Raw genomic sequence first — 19,487 nt, forward strand, 5'->3', positions numbered from 1 at the left:
TCATAATTCAAATGTCCGATCCTGTTCCATTGAAGTTGATAGGAATTTGTGATTAACTTCAGTGGGATCAAGATCAAGGTTGCTGGCAGACAGCCTAGTTCTTTTCTTTTCCAGTTGTATTTTTCTGTTCATGCATTGTTCATTTCTGTTCATGCACATTTGGTGGCTCTGTTTTGTGCTGACTGTCTCATTCTTTTAGCTCTCGCTCTGTTTTTTTAGAATACTTTATACTCGAGAGGTTTTTATTTTTCATTTTCCCTGAAAGCTTAGGATATTGGCTTTATTTGTAAACTACAGTATTCGTCAGTTCTAGGGCGCTACTTTTATGATTAGTTCTCTTTATGTATTACAAGTAGAAATGTTTGTTTATCCCTCTAGGAAAGATGAGATTTATTTCTGATACAAGCAGATTAGAGTTGTGCTACCTTTTAATCTAGGTGGGCTACATGTCTTTGAGTAAAATCACTTAATTTCCAGATGACAATTGTAACATGGGCTCTGTCCATCTATCTTTAAGAAAGTAACCAGTCAGCTGGGCAGATTCATGACAATTTATATTTCTGTTGAACTATATAGCAGTAGGAAGAATGGTAATAATAATAGGCTCAAGCAACACATCCATGGCAGGGCACGAGGATGTATGCTGTGCATTATGTACTACTGGTGACAATGATAAACTGACGTTGCTCATCTTCTGCAGCACTGTGATTGTCTGTTGATGTGGTGGCTCCTAGTCCTTACAGAAGAAACCACATCCCTGAGTCAGATGCACAGATTCACCTTAAAGTGCCTGGGAAGGAATGGGCATCCAGGAATGGGTTTCTCAAAAGCTGGGAACTGTTGAAAGTAGCTGGTAACAGGCTGAGAATAGGATGGACTCTTAATAGTAAAGAGTTTAGTGGAACAAAAACTGGACCCCCAGTTTTCCTCTCATCCTACCTCTTGTCACTCTTCCCTCTAGTTGCTGAATTTGAGAATCATGCTGAGTTTTTTCTTGCAGCTGATTAATACTAGAATTTGCAGTGGGCCTGGTTTCTGTCTTCTAATATGTGTCAGAGTAGAATGTGCTCAGTGACTCAGTTGTGACTGTCACACTCTAAAGGTTAACGCATGTCTTAGTCACCTGCTTTTATTGAGGGAATTCTGGTGAGTATAGTCTTGGACTAATAGATACTTAAATACAGTAACTCCATCTTCACTAGGTAATTACTTTTTATTCTAATAAATTTATTTCCAATTTACTTGTTATAGCACAGATTGTGTAAACAGTTGAGTTCCTCAAAATACTACTGGAAGTCCTGTGTTAAGCATAGTAGTCTACAAAGTCAGCTGTAATGATAGAGACATTTTTTGCTTATTCATTTTGGTCTTTTCTGCTTTTAATTATTCCTGGTACTTGTGGATTTTTTGGCCTGTTTTATCAAAAGAGCTATGACAAAAACACCCTATGCACAACCTGAAACAAAACTGCCTGATGGGCAGTAGATAGCCTTCTTTTCAGAGCAGCTTATTACATCAAATAGATGTGAAGAACACACTGTGATATCATCCAGTCCTTCCCATTATGTATGACAGTGTGTAATTACAAAGGTTGGTATTTCCAAGGGAACCCAAATTGCCCATGAGCACAAATCCCACAGAAAGTCAGCAGACCCAATGGCACCTAGATAAGCTTTGCTGACTACTGCAGAGGTAGTTAAGATGATATGGCTCCAGTTGCCATCTCATTGGAGATTAGTGCTCCCTCATATGAGGTTTGGCAGACCAGCATGTTTGCTTATACCTCAGTTGTTTCAGTTCAGCATGGACATTTTATGTATTAGTTTTCCTGAGTAGCAAGGGAAGAAGTCCTAAAAATTTAACAGCGTGCCCCCCTTCAGCCTGAACTGACAATCCCTATCTCCACAATTATTCATGTTACTAGAAGTTGTAGGTCAGGAGCATTAAAAAGATTATTTATGTCTTTAAAATGGATCAAAGACCAGGTGTCATTGTTGAAAGTGTTGGCTTTGGTACTTGCCATAGGCAAAGAATGAGTCAATGCCATAACTATGGCTAGCACTTGAGTTTCTGGCTTCTCTGCCGTGGTTCAGCTCACTGCATGACCTGTTGGTCTTACATGAAATGAGCATGCTCAAATAATAGCCACATCTGATTTTCAAAAACACTGTTTACACACCTTACATAACTAGAGTGGCTTATGATAATATTAAATTACTTTTCTTTCTATAACTTTGTATATATGAAAATATTTTGGTTGAGAAAATACTTACCTATCTATCAGGGGTCCAAATTTTTAGCCTTATCAGAAGCTACAGTTTCTTTAAGTGAATACTTCAAACATACATAACCTTTTAAAAAAATAACATTTCTAAAAATACTGAGAGTATAGTTATTATACTAATATACTTTATAAGTCTTTTGTTTTTTATTAGTTTTGTTTCATATCCATTGCATACTTATGGCCTTTCATTTACAAGTTTACTAGACTGCTCCATTCATACTCTGCTAGAATTTCAGCAAGGTGGATTTTTGTTTTACCTGTAAATTTTTTTTGACTGTGATGCTCTGTGTTTAGAGAAGTTATTGCCCAGGCTGTTTGTCCAGAATCTTTTAAAGTAGGTTTTGAGGTTCAGTTCTCCCCTATTAATTTTTAAAATACACTTAGTTGACAGATACTGAATTAAGTGTTCGCCTTACTTTTACTTTCTTTGCTATTTCTTTCATCTGAAAAGGAAGGTACAATGGCTTCCTCACAACTGTATCTCAATCTGCTTTGTAAGTGAACCACCACCTTGCAAATATTTTCGGTCCTACCTATGGAATTTGTAAACATTTCTTGTCAAGAAACAGTGCTCTGATAAAATCTGTAAGCATAGCCTAGGCTTCCCAAGGTTCTTCTATTTCAAATGGGATATTAAAGGACTGGAAAAGTTTCAGGGAAGACTAACAAGCATGATCAAAGGTCTGGAAAAGTTTCTGGGAAAGGAATCAGTAGGTAAGCCAGCACTGTTTAGGCTAGGAGGGCAAGGACTGGTGTATGATCACTGTTGAAGAGCTGTAATATAGAATAAACTGTTTACATCTCTTCCAATACAAGAACTTAGGGGGTCGTTGAATGAGGTAAATGAATGACAGGTTTAGAGCAGAGATGGTTCACACAACATGCGTTATCTGTGGAGCTACTTGCCATAGGGTGTTCTAGATGATACAAACTTTTTATGGTTCAAAAATCAATTGAATAAAGTACTGAAATGAAAATCCATTGAAGTAAAGAAAAGGTACAACCTGAATGTAAGAAAGGCCAAAAATCTCCGGTTGAGGCACTCTAGAAGTGACAGTGAGTATCACTGTTCTCATGTCCTTCCCTAAGCACCCGTCAACTGCAGACAGGATCCAGGGCTAGAAGGCCCTTTGCTATTATGGAGCACAGATGGTGTTGTGCTCCTGAGGAAGCATATTGAATTATTAATATGATGAGGGTTGGCCATGTTATAGGCAGTCTGTTACAGAAACACTGTTTTCTATTTCTGTCCAACCTGCTGCATAGGTTAAGCTATTTCCACTTTGCATTTGTTGTTATTCAAGCCTACATGGTGATCTAGCTGTGTTTGTATGTTGACAGGTATATCAAAATGCCTTGGTAAGGATAAAATAACAGGCAACAGTGTTCAGAGAATGACTCTAACACCAGACATGGCAATCTACTTTTGGAAAAAAGAGGAAAAAATTAGGTGATCTTGTCCATGCAAGACAGAAAAAATTAAATGACAGTAGGGTGATGGTTGTCTGCCGGCTAAAAGAACTGATGGCCTGCATCACATATAGACTTATTAATGTTATCCATGCCACTGATACATTAAAGGAGCTGTGCCACTAACACATACAAACTCAACTGATAGCTCTAGTTCAGGACTTCCCAGATGCATTGTTGATCTACCCTAGTAACCTAGCCTGGCTTGAAGATCCAGTATGAGGACAGGAAGGGAAACTTCTGGGCAAGTCCATTAACTTGGTGATTTGGTTTGTAGAAGTTATCCAGTTAGTACTTAAAAATATTCAGTCTTGGCATCTACATCAAGATTAGGAGACTTGAAAACCTAGTTATTTGTTAGTTATTATCATTTCCTGTCATTAAATCCTGTTGAAATTACAAACCTAGGCATAGCATTTATACAACAATATTCTGTAATTAAAAACATCTGAAGTATTGGAACTTTGGCATTTTTACAAGTGATAGTGAATGACTAACTCCTTCATTCATCAGCTCTATACAGTCACTGCAAGCCAACAGCTTGTGTAGAAGTGTAGAAATTAACTTACTAGTTCTAGCAAATCAATCTGAGTTTGGGGTTTTGTTTGTTTGTGTGTTTGTTTTAAAGGAATGACCTAGGCAAAGCTAATCAGACTGGCTGTTGTGGATCTGACAGTAGTGCTGACATTGAATCTAATACGCTCAATATGGCAGCAACAATAGCTCCTGCTATCCCATCTGGTAATGATCAGATGTTAGTCAATTTTTAAATGAAAGTAACAGGTATTTGCTATAACTGAGCAGAATCCATTTAGGCTCTTTTTGCTGAAGATGTGATTAAGAAAAAACAGAGAATTCTTGGCATTCTTGAGCCTTTGACATACAAACCAAAAGATGGATAGGTGGATATATTTTTATCTCTAGCTATTCCCTCATCCCCAACAAAAGAAAGAACATCTCTGCACATCTTGTATGCATTGCACATTTTTTTTTCTTAATAAGAGTGCTTTCTTTTATGTAATACTTATATGAATAAAAGGTGTCAACAATGCTTAATATTAAGTACGTACCATTTTCTAAATTTATTGCCTTAGTAAAGGGGAAGCTTAATCCAAGCAAATGTAATGCTTCACTGTCGAGTACCAGAGCATGGAGTCAGGAAAACTGGCACTGACACCATAATTACAGTTTGTCCCACCCCACCCCACCCCCCCAAAAAAGAGATTTGCTGCTGGTGGACCTAAGTACTTTTTATAGAATTACTTGCATGACTAGTTAAAGCACATGTACAGAAATTCTCCTTGTAGCAGGTATACTTTTGATTTGTTTGACTGCACATTTCTTGAATATTATGTCTTTTTCTTTGACATATCTAAGCTAATTTTAGACAGTATTTGACCGGCAACTTTCACGTTCCAGGAGATGATTTATATTACTAACGTAACACTGGAGTTTGCTCAAGCTTTTTATAGAATATCCAGAGACCGTGGACTGTCATAGGCTGAGTTGGCTGAATTGTCTCAAGGGCCTGACTTTGCTGTCAGATGCTGGATTACCATCATTACTTTTTTAGCTGGATTTCCTGTACTCACACTGTTTAAGTATTCAATCTTATCAGTTTCTGAATGAATTGAGCTATTTTCAACCAAATTTGATAGAGGGGGAGGAGGCAGAACTTGGTGCTCATCAAACTATGTGTGAGTTAGCCCCATATAAGACACCAAAGAAAGCCTAGGGGAGACCGGCTTAATAAAGCCCCAGCCTCAGCAACGATTTCAGGTAGTGTGAACACTTTTTTCAGGAATCTCTGTCAACTTGAAATACAGATTTAACATGGATTGCAAAATATTTTTCCTGCAAATAAATTTTGGAGGGGATCTTTGGCTAATACAAATTAGGCAAACTACTCCATTGCTGAAACATAAAAACTACTGATATTACTACACTAAGATCTGATTCAGTGTCCATGATTATCTTTAGGAGTTTGCCAATAACTTCATCAAAGACATGATGAAGAGTAGGAACATAATGATCAGAGTAGGAACATCAGTATTAGTTATGCAAGACTTGGCCATCCTAAACAGGTGTATGAACATTGGGTGTTCCCACCTGTTCTGCAGAGCCATTGATAATACCTCAACATGTTCAAAACCTCTCACTGTTTACAGTACAACTTAGGTTTGCCACACAACTGTAAGATAATCTGAGGAAATCTGCTTGTGTAATAATGGCCTTTAAAAATTAAAGCTGTATTTAATTCTTTGAGTTTTAGTGTTCCTTGAGAGCAGTAGAACATATGGGAAGTGGGTTATTACAGGTATCTATGTAGGAACGTTGAAAAATTCTAATCAGTACAGTATGATAACATCATTTATGTTAATTTTTGTGACTTGGTCTCATTTCAGATGAAGTGGCTATTTGTCCTGCCCCAACAGTGTATTTTGCTGATGACATGTCTCCTAATGGCCTTGGAAGCTGTACCTATAGACATAGATAAGACAAAAGTCAAAGGAGGAGGCCACGTAGAAGGAGAGAAGGTAGAAAATCCAGTAAGTGTAATGAAATTTATATAATTAAGTATTTTTTCCTAGTTGTTAGTAATCTGGCTATAAAAAACTCCCTTCCTGAAATTTAGATGTTCTTTACTGGAGTTACTTGCAGGAAGGAAACTAATATTAGCTAGTATTGTCATACAGTCTACCATCTACTATGGTGAGGTTCCGTTTAAATTTGTTCTGTTTTTTTTTTTTTTTCCATGAGCTGCTAAAGGTGAGGTGGCACATGGAAGGAATTCCCCAGCTTACAATAGGAAGGACTTCTTACTGTTCCACAGAGGCTTCTTTCAAGCAATTGAGTGGTGGCTTAGGAAATTCCACTCAGTGATTCCCATTCAGCGTTTCAAATAGAACAGTAATGAATGAATTGCGCTGTTTTAAAAAAAACAAACTATATTAACAGGAAAGATGCTTGTGTATGACATGGCTTCCTAAACACTTCTCCTCTTCCTTGTCAGTTGCTGAAACAAATGAATCATAAGTTGTTATAGGGCAATGATGCAAATCAGAAAAACTGAAGATATGTAAGAGAGTGTAATGCTTGTGTTGCTGAGATTTGAGTTTCAGTTTAATCATTGTGTTTAAACAAAATTAAATGTTTGGTAGTATATTCTTTTCTCAATTTCACATTATTTTTTTGAAGGATACAGGACTTTATTATGATGAATATCTCAGGCAAGTAATAGATGTCTTGGAAACAGATAAGCATTTCAGGGAGAAACTCCAGACTGCTGACATAGAGGAAATAAAGGTAGGTACAAAAAAAAGAGTTAAATTAAGGTTAATTAAATCCATAATCATGAGCCATGTATGTTGTATTCTTTCTTCCTTTTCTTTCTTCTACCCCTCTCAATTTTTGTTAGCTTAAATTTCCTCTCATTTTTATTTACTTAGTTATTTAACTCTTACTAGATCTTCGTCTTTAGTTAAGGGATAGCAGAACTTCTGTTCATTAAATTATATCCCATAGCATAACCCCACCCCCAACAATGTATACTTGAATGCATAGTTTCTGCCTCCTGCCTATCTACTAAAAAGCCAGTTTCAGACTTAATATAGGTACGTAAATCTTCATGTACATCAAAACAGCTGCAAGCGTAGCTCTCACTCGCTGTTGCCAGCTGATTTATTTGGAACACTGTTTTGAACATAAAGGTATATCTGCCTTCCGAGATTAAGGTAGTGTGCCGCAAATGAATATGATGACATGGAAGAGAATTACAGGAAAGCCAGATTTTAAAGTTTGAGGAAACTGAGGAGTTGTACTAGAGGTAAAGTCAGTGTATATAGGAATAAAATAGACTTCTGGCTTTCTCCGCTGCTGTCCTTTCTTTTGTGCCAATCCATACAGCACTCTCTCCAAAACCTCACCACATTCTTGTCTTTTCTACTTTAGTTCCTGGCTCTAGGTGGTGGCTGTTCTGCATTCCCCTTTATGAGCTAGAAATTCAGCAAGGGACAGGTAGGAAAGAGTCTAAAGTGATAGACTTAAAGAGGAAATCCTGCCTTTTGCGTTTCCTTTAATCCCTCATGTTGCCATTGGCAGCTTTTGGCTCCTTTTTCTTCTGTGGTACACCTAGTGTAACCCTTGAAGGTTGCTATCCATTTACAGATCCTGATAAATTTTCTAGCAATACACATTGGTGGCTGTTGCTGTGCTTGTACCTTCTCTCAAGTCTTAGAGCTGTCATCAAGTGGATGACGAACACAGCACTTTGTGTGCATCTCAGTTCTTTTGAACTAATTTGAGAACATTTGATCAAGAAATTTGTCACTTCTTAAACATTATTAGGTATTGCTGCTTCAAGGTCATGCGTTTGCTCTTTGGAGGAGCAAGATACTTAGAAACTCTCTATTCAGAAAGCTTTTAGGATTCCTCTCTGTTTCTATAACCATAGGTTTAAAAAAATTTGAATCTGCTCTTTGAAAAAATTTTGAGATTCTTATAACGTGGGCTACAGTATTGCCAAAGACTGCCACTAGTCTGCTGTCTTGCAGCTCATGTCTAATGGGAATCCTAAAGGCTACTTTCTTCTAGTTTTTATACATAACTTTTGTTTTTTGACAGAGTGGAAAACTAAGCAGAGAGCTTGATTTAGTAAGCCACCATGTGAGAACACGGCTGGATGAACTAAAAAGACAAGAGGTGGCAAGATTAAGAATGTTAATTAAAGCTAAAATGGATTCTGTTCAAGGTAAGAATACGAAATTTAACTAGGTGAGTTAACAAATGGGATTGTTTTGGAGAGGTGCCCAAAATCCATCAGTTATGCTTTTTTGTTGTCAACAATAACGACTGTAAGCTGAAAGTGAGTGTCCTTTCTGAGCTGGGCTAGGGCCAGTAAAGACCCATCTTTGTAGGAAACTGGGGAGAAGAGAAAAGCCATCTGTAATTTATAAATAACTAAACTTGATTCTGGAAGTGGATTTTTCAGAAACTTCTAATCTTTTTCAGCCTCTTTTTTATTTTTGTAGTGCATCAATTTATAGATTACCCACTGAGAACTAGTAACATAGTAGGACTACATTTTAAGAATACAACATGACATAGTATTTCATGTCTTTACAGGGTAAAAAATGAAATTTTTTTTACAGTTAACACAAAAGTTTTCCTTTTTCTCTTTTTAAGCCCCCTTTCCACCAGTTAGAGTTATTGTACAGATTTATAACAAACATTAAACATTTTAGTTCAGAAGATTATTTTTCTTATTTTTGAGGCAGTTTTAAGCTCCTGAATAAAGTAAAACATTTGGAGTGAAAAAAATTCTCCATAGCACTTTCTTAATTGCTAATGAAATCGTACAAACTCAGGCAATTTCTTTTAATGAATAAAGTATACAGGTTTCTAATGATTCTGATTGCTGTATGTTTGTGTGGGAAATGGTGCTATCCCTTTTTATTTCTTATTACTGAAGAATTTTTAAAGTTTGCATTTAGAACTAATGCTGTAAATTTCTTATTAGTGTTTCTTTTTGAAGATAATTAGTTGCTCATAAACAAAGATCCTAATGATGGACTGCATGATCTTTTTTCTGAAATGCTGTTTTTCACAAAGAAACTCTAATAAAAAGGGCTTAATTTACCTATGCAGATTATTTTATTATTAAAAACATTTGCAAGTTATGGGGAGGGATCCCACTGAATTGAATAGGTAATGTATCAATTTAAAATATTCCAAGAATAAGAATCTGTCTTCTAGGCTAAGCCGAATTTAGAGATGGCAAGTAGACTGAAGAAGTATGCATGTGCAAATATGTGTTCATGGGGATGTTGCTAGGGTCAGGAAAGCATCAGATTAATTTGGGAAAAAAGATATTTACAGTGTAGTACCTTTCCAATGAAGTGTTTAGGTGCTACCATAGTATAATTAATGAATAATAATTTAGAGTTGGCTGAGGGCGTCAGATTACCTTTCTGTCCTTTGCTTTCTTTTAATGAAAGTTCTAGTCCAGAGAGTACAGCCCACTGGTAGCTAGACAGTGCAGACCAGCGGTAGCCCCTCCACAGGAGTCAGTGCATTGCCTCACATACCTGCCAGACCCCGTGTTCATCTTCCTCAGGTGGCTCTTTAGCTGCCAAGAACCTGGTCTCATGTTCTTATTGCAGGCAAGTGGTCCAGTGACATCATGGTGACACTCACAGTGAGCTAGTTTTGGAGGAAAATGGGTTTGGGGACAGGTTTTTTTGTTGTTTTGATTTGGGTTTTGTTTGTTTGTTTTTTAAAAAGCCTATTATTACACTTCTAAAAAATGTTTCAATAACAGGCTAAGGCACGTATATTTCGACAGAAATTATGATCTCCCCAGGGAGGAATGATGGCTGAAATCTGCCCCAGCCAGTGTTTGCTGTTTTGTGATAATACAAACACAGCATTGAGTATAAGACAGATAGTTTACCAAAGAACAACATGTTCAAAATTATGTTTTCGGATTTTTTTTAAACAAATAAAATATTCTTTGCTAAGCCATTTAGTAAAAGCTTGTCAAAATTGTTATACATAACATATCAAAAGTGTATGCTGCTTAAGATAGCATTATTATCTAGCATTAACAGTCAGAAACCATGGTAACAGCTAGAAAAGCCTGTTGTAGAAACATGTTTTGTTGTTAGTGCATTGTGTATTGATATTGTTGGGTATAGTTCCTGTCATAAGGAAGAGAGAAATGTTTGCAGCTTTTAGACACAGGACCTGACTCTCCACTGTCTTACATTTCTCGTTTTGCACAAATGGAATTTGAATATATGCTTATCTGATTTGATATAACTTTACACCATATCTTTGGCCAGATATAGGTCATTTGCAAAATGTACAGGGCAATAGAAGAGACAGACTTCTCCCAGTTCAGGAAAAAGATACAAGTTCTTAGCTCTGATACTGCACATAACTTCAACTATCTCATTTATATAAAAGGGAATAAAACGTTTTTCTTAGTTTGTGAAGCTCAAATTGATTGTATGTTTCCTTGCTGAAACACAAGCCTTAATTTGTGCATGTTAAATTATTGTGTGCAATGCAACACAGATCAGAAGGAATATAGTGCAAATCACTATCAAGTTTACTGATCTCCTTCAGGAAAAGCAACTTCAGAAGTGTTGCTATAGTTTCCTCCGACAGTGAAAAAATTATCCAGTCCTCAGGGAGCCTCAGGTACTTACAAGGCACAAGCTCCCATATGAAAGTTCTTAACTTCCTGATCTCGCTTGATTTCAAACTTATGTTAATGTTTTACATTTGTACCTTGTTCTTTCAGACACTGGCATAGACCATCAGGCCCTCCTTAAACAGTTTGAGCACCTGAACCATCAGAATCCTGACAAGTTCGAACCTAAAGACTTAGATATGTTGATCAAAGCAGTGAGTGCTAGATATAAACTACTATGGGGTTTTTTGGTATTAATTATTATGCTTTTTCTCTGGTAAAGGCAAATCCTTTTATATATACCACTTTTTTATAAATGACATGCAGTTTTCATTTTCAGAGAAAAGTCAGTTGTCTCCATTGCACACTTGAAAACTGTTGTCAGTGTGCATTATGCTGAAGAGCCCATAAGTTTTGGGGTGGTGTCTTAACAGGACTTGCATTCATATGCCAATACAAACAACTTCGGGAATAAAATACACCTTTCTGGGAGTATTTAAATTAAATGCAGTTCTGATAGGGGTACATTTTTCCCAAGTATATTTTCTGATTTCTAATTCTGAATTATTTAAGAGTCTCACAGAATGACATAAAAAGCCATCCCTAAACTAGCCATTTGAATTGTGGGATCTATTACATATACGTCAAGCTGCAAAACCACAGCAGAGTAGAATTTAAGATATCAATATTAGAAATTGCATATGCTGGGCATGGCATTCAATGTCTATTTAGCAGATTTGGTATCAATCACAGGTGTGGGGGGTTTTTTAGTGCATGTGTGTTATGGGTATGCAGTTAAGCTAAGCATGGCATGTCTTTTTTCAACTGCTGGAAAAAATACGCTTCCCAAGAGGAAAAAAGACTTTAATCTCAGATATGCTTTAGAGAGCACTGCATGTTTGACATGAGAATTTGACAGGTTTTATATTTTCAAAATAAATTGAAAGATAAGGTATATTTTACGCTTCCTGTAATTTTTGTGGTGGTTTTTTTTACCCTTGGAAAATTTTATCTCAATTTGCTGTAAAATTATTTTTTATATAGATATTATAAAGTTTCTTGCCATTTCTGAGCATCACTTCTGGGAAAACTCTGGTTGGCTAGGAGAAGCATATTCTCAGTGGGGCAGTTCTTTCTCTTATTATAGTATTTTTCTTGTCTTCTCATTTCTCAGCTGAGATACTGACAGAGTGTAATGGGCATTTTAGGGGGTCTGTGCTTTGGAATTGTTTTTGAAAAGGTACAGTGAATCTGAAAATTAAAATCTAAATAATGGAGAGACTATATCAGGTATGAACAAGTTACTTTGAAAAGCACTACCAAAACATCCTCTAATACCTTGAGCTGTCTGAAAATGATACATCTCTAAACTCTATACAAGTACTTGTCAGAAATTCTCCCCTCATACCCTTTTTCTCCATATAATTGGGTTTTTTGATTTAATCTGTATTAAGCTACTGCAAACTCACTCCCATTATTGATGAAGCCACTTTTTTCATTAAACTGTAGGATAAGCTACAAATGTTCTTACTCTGAAATAAACAAGGGGTTAATGGCACTATTTGAAGCTGTGCTTAATTAGTATGGAACATACTTAACTTGAGTTAATTTATTATTAATTGATGAGAAAGGACACCTTGATGCCTTCTTACAGTACTGTGTAGTTGCAAAAATTGTCCAGCAGTTGAACCCTTGCAAATTAATTTCTGTGAAGATAACGAAGTGAGGAGGGATGTTTTTGCATCACTGTCACATGAAAGGAAACCCCCAAGTAGTCTACCTCATGTTTAAAACGAGCATGGCAATATGGCCAGCCTTGCCCAGAGATCTGAACAATACAGTGTGTTTAATGTAATGTGTTAACATAATCATATGGCATAATCATATGTCTACATATATCTATATTTTTAGGCTACAAGTGACCTGGAAAACTATGATAAGACCCGCCATGAGGAGTTTAAGAAATATGAGATGATGAAAGAACATGAGAGGAGAGAGTATTTAAAAACACTGGATGAAGAGAAGAGGCAGCGAGAAGAATCCAAATTTGAGGAGATGAAGAAAAAACATGGAGATCACCCTAAAGTTCACCATCCTGTAAGGCCACAGTCTGTTCTTACATGATTGGGTGGAAGCTTTCCTTTCCAGAGAGGAAAAAAAAAGCTAATGAAGAGAAGGGTATATCTTGTTTGTTCTCAGCATTTACCTCTTCTCACTGACATGGGAGCAGAGTGTGGGAACAGTGTTGAGAGCATTACAAAACCCTCTATTTATACCCTCATTTTTTCTGTACAAGTATGCTGTTTGCTGGCAGAATGATTATTTACAAAGAAGCTAAAACTCATGAGGAAGAAGCCAGAATGGTATTCAAAACTGTAGGGATGCCTTCATGGTATGCCTGGCCTGCAAGGAACTGCATCATAGCACCTTTTGCTTTAGAAAAGGCAAACTAATTTAACTCCCTTCAGCTGTTTCTAGTTGAGTCTGCCTGGCCATGACTGATTATTACAGGTGTTCTTTTCCACAGAATATGCATTTCCTTTACAATCCCTCTTCCCCTGGGCCTTTCTGTCTAATGAAAGTATTAGACCTGACCAAAAGGGAATTAAAAATTCCATTTATTCAATTTGCAACACAACTAATCAGAAAATAAAGCCTTTCAGAGAAACTAATGCAAAGGTAATGCAGAAAAATTACACTTAATCATTTTTTGAATAGTTTTTCTTTGTAACCAATCTATAGGGAAGCAAAGATCAACTGAAAGAGGTGTGGGAAGAAGCAGATGGACTAGATCCTAATGAATTTGACCCCAAAACATTTTTCAAATTACACGGTAAGAGGTTTAGTTTAATTTAATGAAAAAGTGAAGTGACTTTCTGTTACCTTCTGCTGAGGGCAACTTTGTCTTAAGCTAGGATGAAGTCTTATACCTCAAGCAATTTGGATGAATCCGAAAAGTATAGAGGAGAAAATATTTATGTTATTGTTTGTAAGTTTACTGCAAAATTTTAAATGGGGTTTAAAAGTTGAAAACAGAATTTTGTTTAACTACTCATAAAATCATACAGCCAATAACCAGTAGTGATTGCTCCGGGAAGTATGGGTACATAGAGGGCTACCCATAACTATAACTTTGCTTACATACTACCTACTAGGAATAAATCCTCAGAGGTGTGTGTGGGAAAACCTGCTTTCTCATCATCTCTGCAGATAAGTGCCAGACTCCCCTTATCTTTGGAGTGGTTATAGAAGTGCCAAGCCTCTTCAGAAGTTGCAAGATTCCCTTAATAAAACAAAAACCAAAATTACCCCCAGTCCTGCCTCTATATTTCTGAGCAATGTGCAGCTAGAAACAATAAAATAGTAGCAGAGATGAGGATGCACCTCAATGGACATTTTGCTTTATGTGTGATTATATAAATGTGTAACCTTATATCCTGACAGTGTTAAATGCTTCATAATAAAGTACCTTTAAGCAGATCCTGCCTGGCACTGGGCTGTGAAGCATTGAACAGTACACAGAATTTGACTAATCCCAAAGATGATAATTTAACTGAAAAAAAGCGTTCTAGCTTGAGTCTGAACTTTTATATTGGTTTATAAAATACATAAATATGTATTATAGTTACTAAACTTTATTTCTTCCTTCTAGAAAGAGAACTTCAAAGATAATTTTCTGAACGTTTTTGGTAGCTTTTTTGTGCAAATCTTACCAAAACAGAAATAGCCGAAACAACCTTTTGCCTTAGAGCTTAGTATATAAAAAACTTTGAAGCAGTTAAACAAAAATATTGCATAATAACATTAATTTGGAGTAGACATTCTCTTTCAATTTCAGTGGTAGTATAACAATATTCAGAGTAGAATGTAGGATAAAAGATGGATTGTTAGTTATCAAGTATTGTCCTCTTTGCATTTGTCATGAAAAGTCATTTTACAGTGATCTCTTCTCAAGCGCTGCATATTTATATAGATTTTTCACCTAATTCTTTAGTATTTTTGGAGAGTCATACTGTTGGTTAACAAAGTTCTTTTACATATTTTTGTTGCTCCTGAATCTATTTACAAATTTAGTTGTTAAATTGGGACAACTTGTTCTCAGCAATATTTTTTGGCAATTGCACTCTGCAATCCTGTTGTGACTAATTTCAGTTTGCTAATCTAAGAAGCGGGGAGATTGCTCCAGACTTGTCCAGCCAACCAAAAATGGCGATACAGTTCAGCCAATGCCTGATAAAAACCTAAACAGAAAAAACAACTTATGTAACCAGCATCTTGTTAAATGAGGTTTTTAATCCACGTGAGATGTGTATGCTGATACTTACTTAACTCATGGGGAACTATTACAGGTATTACTTTCTGTAGATACTGAACTTGTATTTTCAACACTTCTTTTTGTAGATGTCAATAATGATGGTTTCCTGGATGAGCAAGAATTAGAAGCCCTATTTACTAAAGAGGTAAAAAAAAAAAAACCAAGAGTTTAAAAACTTAACTTGTTTCAGTAAATGGTTACAGGGATGTCTGTATTTTTTCCAAGTATATTTGGGGGCTCGGGACTACAAATTAGAGTACTCATGCCAAGTTTTGTGCATCCTTAATGTTTCTACAAAAGTGTAAAAACATATCAGCAGGGAAAATAAAGTAGTTGAAGCATAGGACTCAGACACCAGAGATCTAGTGCTCTGTGCCACAGGCTTGTCTGAGGTTTTATAATTAATCTGCAGGATAGCTATACCTGTATAAATTGCAGTGCAGAGAGCTGCACTCCTGCTCTGGCTAGATGTAGCCTGGTAGAGGTTCTGAAGCTGCGTATCTGTGCTCCTTCAGTGCTAATCTAAAGGTGTAAGACTTGTTGAGATACAATTTTTTCTATGTTTCATGAGTCAGAGAGGAAATGTACTATACAGTGTATATGAATTCAAACTACTGTAAATTTCTGAAGAAATTAAATTTGCAAATACAGATTTCTAACAATACTTTGCCATAATCCCCTCTAATACAATGAAGATATATGGCAGTCTTTTTTGACAGATACATGCCACCATTTTGCAGTTTTGTAGTTTAAAAACAAATAGTCTGAGGCCTTAAAATTACCTGTGGCTAAGCAAGCGAAGCTAAATGACTAAGAAAGCTAAGTAGAAGCAAATAAGCATAAACTCACCAGGAAGACATTGATTTGGTGGACCATTAAATTGAGCACTCAGTTTGTCTTGTGATATCCTGAATGCTTACAGGGTCAGCTGCATGCTCTGGTAAAAAAGCTATTCTCTCCTGTTCCAGAAATCATGTGGAAACTCTGCCTGCTTTAAATCAAATGTAGGATCAGACTGTGCATGCCAAGGTCAATTTTACTGTAATGTCCACAGCACTGAATTACAACAGACCACATGAATTAACTGAAAACTTCATTCTTAGCAATGAAAGGCTCACTTGTTGCTTAAATACTATGCTAAAAGAGAATTACACACACGCACTCTCACTCTATTGGAAGAATGGCGAACTCATGTTTTTAGCAACATCTCACGATACTGTTCCAAATATGCTCTGTCATTTGAATGAGCAGCCCTTTCTCCAAACTAACATTTGCTAATTTTGAATTTCAGCTAGAAAAAGTTTATGATCCCAAAAATGAAGAGGATGACATGGTTGAAATGGAAGAAGAAAGGCTGAGAATGAGAGAACATGTAATGAATGAGGTGGGGACTGGTGTTCAGTAGAGCTGCTGATTTCCTTCTATGTTCAAGAAATACAGTCCTCCTAACATGAAGGGTTGTCAGAGTACAGCAGAAAGGGACAGCCTGTCACACTGAATGCTGTTTGTACTGTGATTCACATAAAGTTACAATTCTCAAGTCCTGTCCCCATATTCTGATGTAAATGCCTGCTGACTATTTTTTATTTAAGAAGTTCCAGAGAAGGAATTGTGCTGTAGCATCCATCTTTTGCAGATACTGAGATTCAATAGAAATTCCCTTTGAATTTTGTGTCAAACAGGGAAGACTCTAAATGTGCTTTTGCCCTTGGCAAATGGGTAAGATTTAGGTGTGAGAAGAGGGAGTAGAGCAATGTCTTCTTTCATGTATCTCACCTTTGTCCCTTCAGAAGAGGGCTCAGAGCTCAAGGTATCACCTATGACAGTGAATACCTTTACTAGTTTTGATACATTTTCAGCTCAGGAGACAGAGGAAAGGGAAGAGGATGTTTTGAACTACCGTGTTTTTCACTCGTATCTTTTCTGTATTCAACTATATTGCTTAAGCTTGAGGAACAGAGCAAGACTGGTCTTCTATTAGTCATAAAGGGAAGCATTTCCTCCTTTCCCCTTAAAGAATTTTGACACAATTCAGTTGGGGGTCTTTTGATGTTTAAAACCTCCCTATCCAACAGTGGAGATTACTCTGACTCACAGTTACAAAATCATTACCAGAAAGCTACAAAACATTTTTCTCAAAAAAAATCATCAAAAAAATCTCCCACTATTGTGGGGGGCTGTGACCACAAATAATGTTTCCAATAGCCAATGGATCTTGAATTAAAATGTGAGGATTTACTTTTTATTTCCGTTTTTGTTAAGCTATATGAGCTTGTGAGAGAAGTTTTCAGAAGATGTTGCAGGCACTCCCTTGAAAATGGGACAGTTTAAAAGTAAAATGGTTATATTTGAAGATATTTGCATAATGAAATTAAACATTAACTCCACCAAAACCCATCGTTGAGGTTGAGTTTAATTTTTTGCTTCAAATAGGTTGACATCAACAAGGACCGGCTAGTGACTTTGGAAGAGTTCCTGCGAGCTACAGAGAAAAAAGAATTTTTGGAGCCAGATAGCTGGGAGGTAATGAGAATGTGTTCCAAGTGCAACATACTGTACTATTACCATCAATCTAACCAGGAAGCCAAATGGCATGTCTCTGACCTTTGCTTTTTTTCAGTCCTGTTTTGGTATGTGTGTGGTTAAGCACCTTAGCTAAATGTAATGTACAAAATGTAGCAGACTAATGTAATGCAGATGTAAGCTTTATGGTCCACACACAAACAGAAAAGGTCTTGCGCCACCCTGTGGATTCTAAAAAAGTGTTTCTCACATGCTTTTCAAACAGAAGATGGACATTTTGTTTATGAATCACTTTAAAGGGAAGATAAGAGCTCAGCTGGAAGCAAGATAATTTTTTTTCTCCTACCTCTAAATCTGTAGTATAATTTTGCTGAGAAAACAGCTGAGAAACAGCTCTTTTGCTGTTTCTTACAGTGAGCGTACTAACCCTTTACAGTGTGGCATGTCTGGGTGTTTTGATTAAAATTCTGAGGGTTGTTTGGTGAACTGTACAATTCAGGTAATAATAATTTCAGTGGGAAGATCATAAAAATATATATGATATTCCTTCCTAAGTATTCACGTTTGTATGTGTTTTCTTGCAGACACTAGATCAACAGCAGCTCTTCACTGAGGATGAGCTGAAGGAATTTGAAAGTCATATTTCTCAGCAGGAAGATGAACTTAGAAAGAAGGCAGAAGATCTTCAGAAACAGAAGGAAGAGCTACAGAGGCAGCATGACCAGCTTCAGGCTCAGAAACAAGAGCTTCAGCAGGTATGAGAACAGAATTTTTTTTTTTTTTCTTTTCTGTGTCCTTATATATGTAACAGCTCATGGTAATCCCCAACTCTGGAGCATTCTTTACCTTGATTTCTCATATGAGTCCCAGCTGAATTCTAAACTAATGGTACCACAGCAAAACGTAATCTGGTATTCAGGATTACAGCAAACAATGCAAGCATCTCAACTCAATAGTATACCCATTAACAAAGACTTTACATAATGACTGCAAAATTTCTTTTAAGTGTATTCATTTATGTCACATCAGAGAAAGTTGACAGATTTAAGTTTTTTAACTGTGGTATTTTGTTTTTCACCAGGTTGTAAAACAGATGGAACAAAAGAAACTACAGCAAGGAAATCCTCCTTCAGGACCAGCTGGAGAACTAAAATTCCAACCCCGTATGTATCTTTCTGTGTCGATACACAAACTTTAAAATAAGATCTCCAATGTAAAGGTCATCCTCTGTGACCAATTTACCAGCAGTTGGGCACAATGTGACATGACAAGTTAGTTTTAGACAGTGTGAATGACCAATTGCTTCAACACCCTCGGAAGAAAATAGTGTCATAATAAATCATTGCATTTGCTCATTGGTGGCAACAAAATGGTCAGGTATATATTAGCACTTCTTATCCATAACACATTGTCCATGTTTCTTTTGTGCTTTAAATGGGCTCCGCTCTCCCATACGTCCCAGCTTAGCTTTTTCTCCCCTTCTAGAAAGGTTGAAACTAATGTGGTTTCAACTAATCTTTATTGGCTTCCATGTTCACGTGCTAACATTATTAGCAGAGCTCAAGAACTTCTCTACATTCATCTTGAATATAAGGCTTCGGACTATATCCAGGCAGCCTTTTGAATATTGGAAGCTCTTAACTGCTGCTGGAGGGCCAACAGCGGGATTTCAAACCTTAAAAGCTATATTCAGTGATTAC

General features: G+C 36.6%; 1 protein-coding gene across 2 annotated transcripts in view; it reads left to right on the plus strand.

Annotated features, from left to right (window-relative positions):
- Positions 1-19,487, plus strand: part of NUCB2 (nucleobindin 2) — a 31,551-nt gene that overhangs the window by 6,252 nt on the left and 5,812 nt on the right. For both annotated transcript variants that reach the window (XM_072863616.1, XM_072863615.1), the window contains exons 2-12: positions 6,160-6,303; positions 6,953-7,060; positions 8,378-8,504; positions 11,061-11,164; positions 12,861-13,046; positions 13,692-13,782; positions 15,351-15,409; positions 16,556-16,648; positions 17,698-17,787; positions 18,372-18,542; positions 18,869-18,950. In XM_072863616.1, the coding sequence (XP_072719717.1) occupies positions 6,160-6,303; positions 6,953-7,060; positions 8,378-8,504; positions 11,061-11,164; positions 12,861-13,046; positions 13,692-13,782; positions 15,351-15,409; positions 16,556-16,648; positions 17,698-17,787; positions 18,372-18,542; positions 18,869-18,950 (1,255 nt within the window). The remainder of the gene's footprint in view (positions 1-6,159; positions 6,304-6,952; positions 7,061-8,377; positions 8,505-11,060; positions 11,165-12,860; positions 13,047-13,691; positions 13,783-15,350; positions 15,410-16,555; positions 16,649-17,697; positions 17,788-18,371; positions 18,543-18,868; positions 18,951-19,487) is intronic.

The sequence above is a fragment of the Ciconia boyciana genome, chromosome 6 (assembly GCF_034638445.1).
Source record: "Ciconia boyciana chromosome 6, ASM3463844v1, whole genome shotgun sequence".
In the NCBI taxonomy this organism is placed as follows: Eukaryota; Metazoa; Chordata; class Aves; order Ciconiiformes; family Ciconiidae; genus Ciconia; species Ciconia boyciana.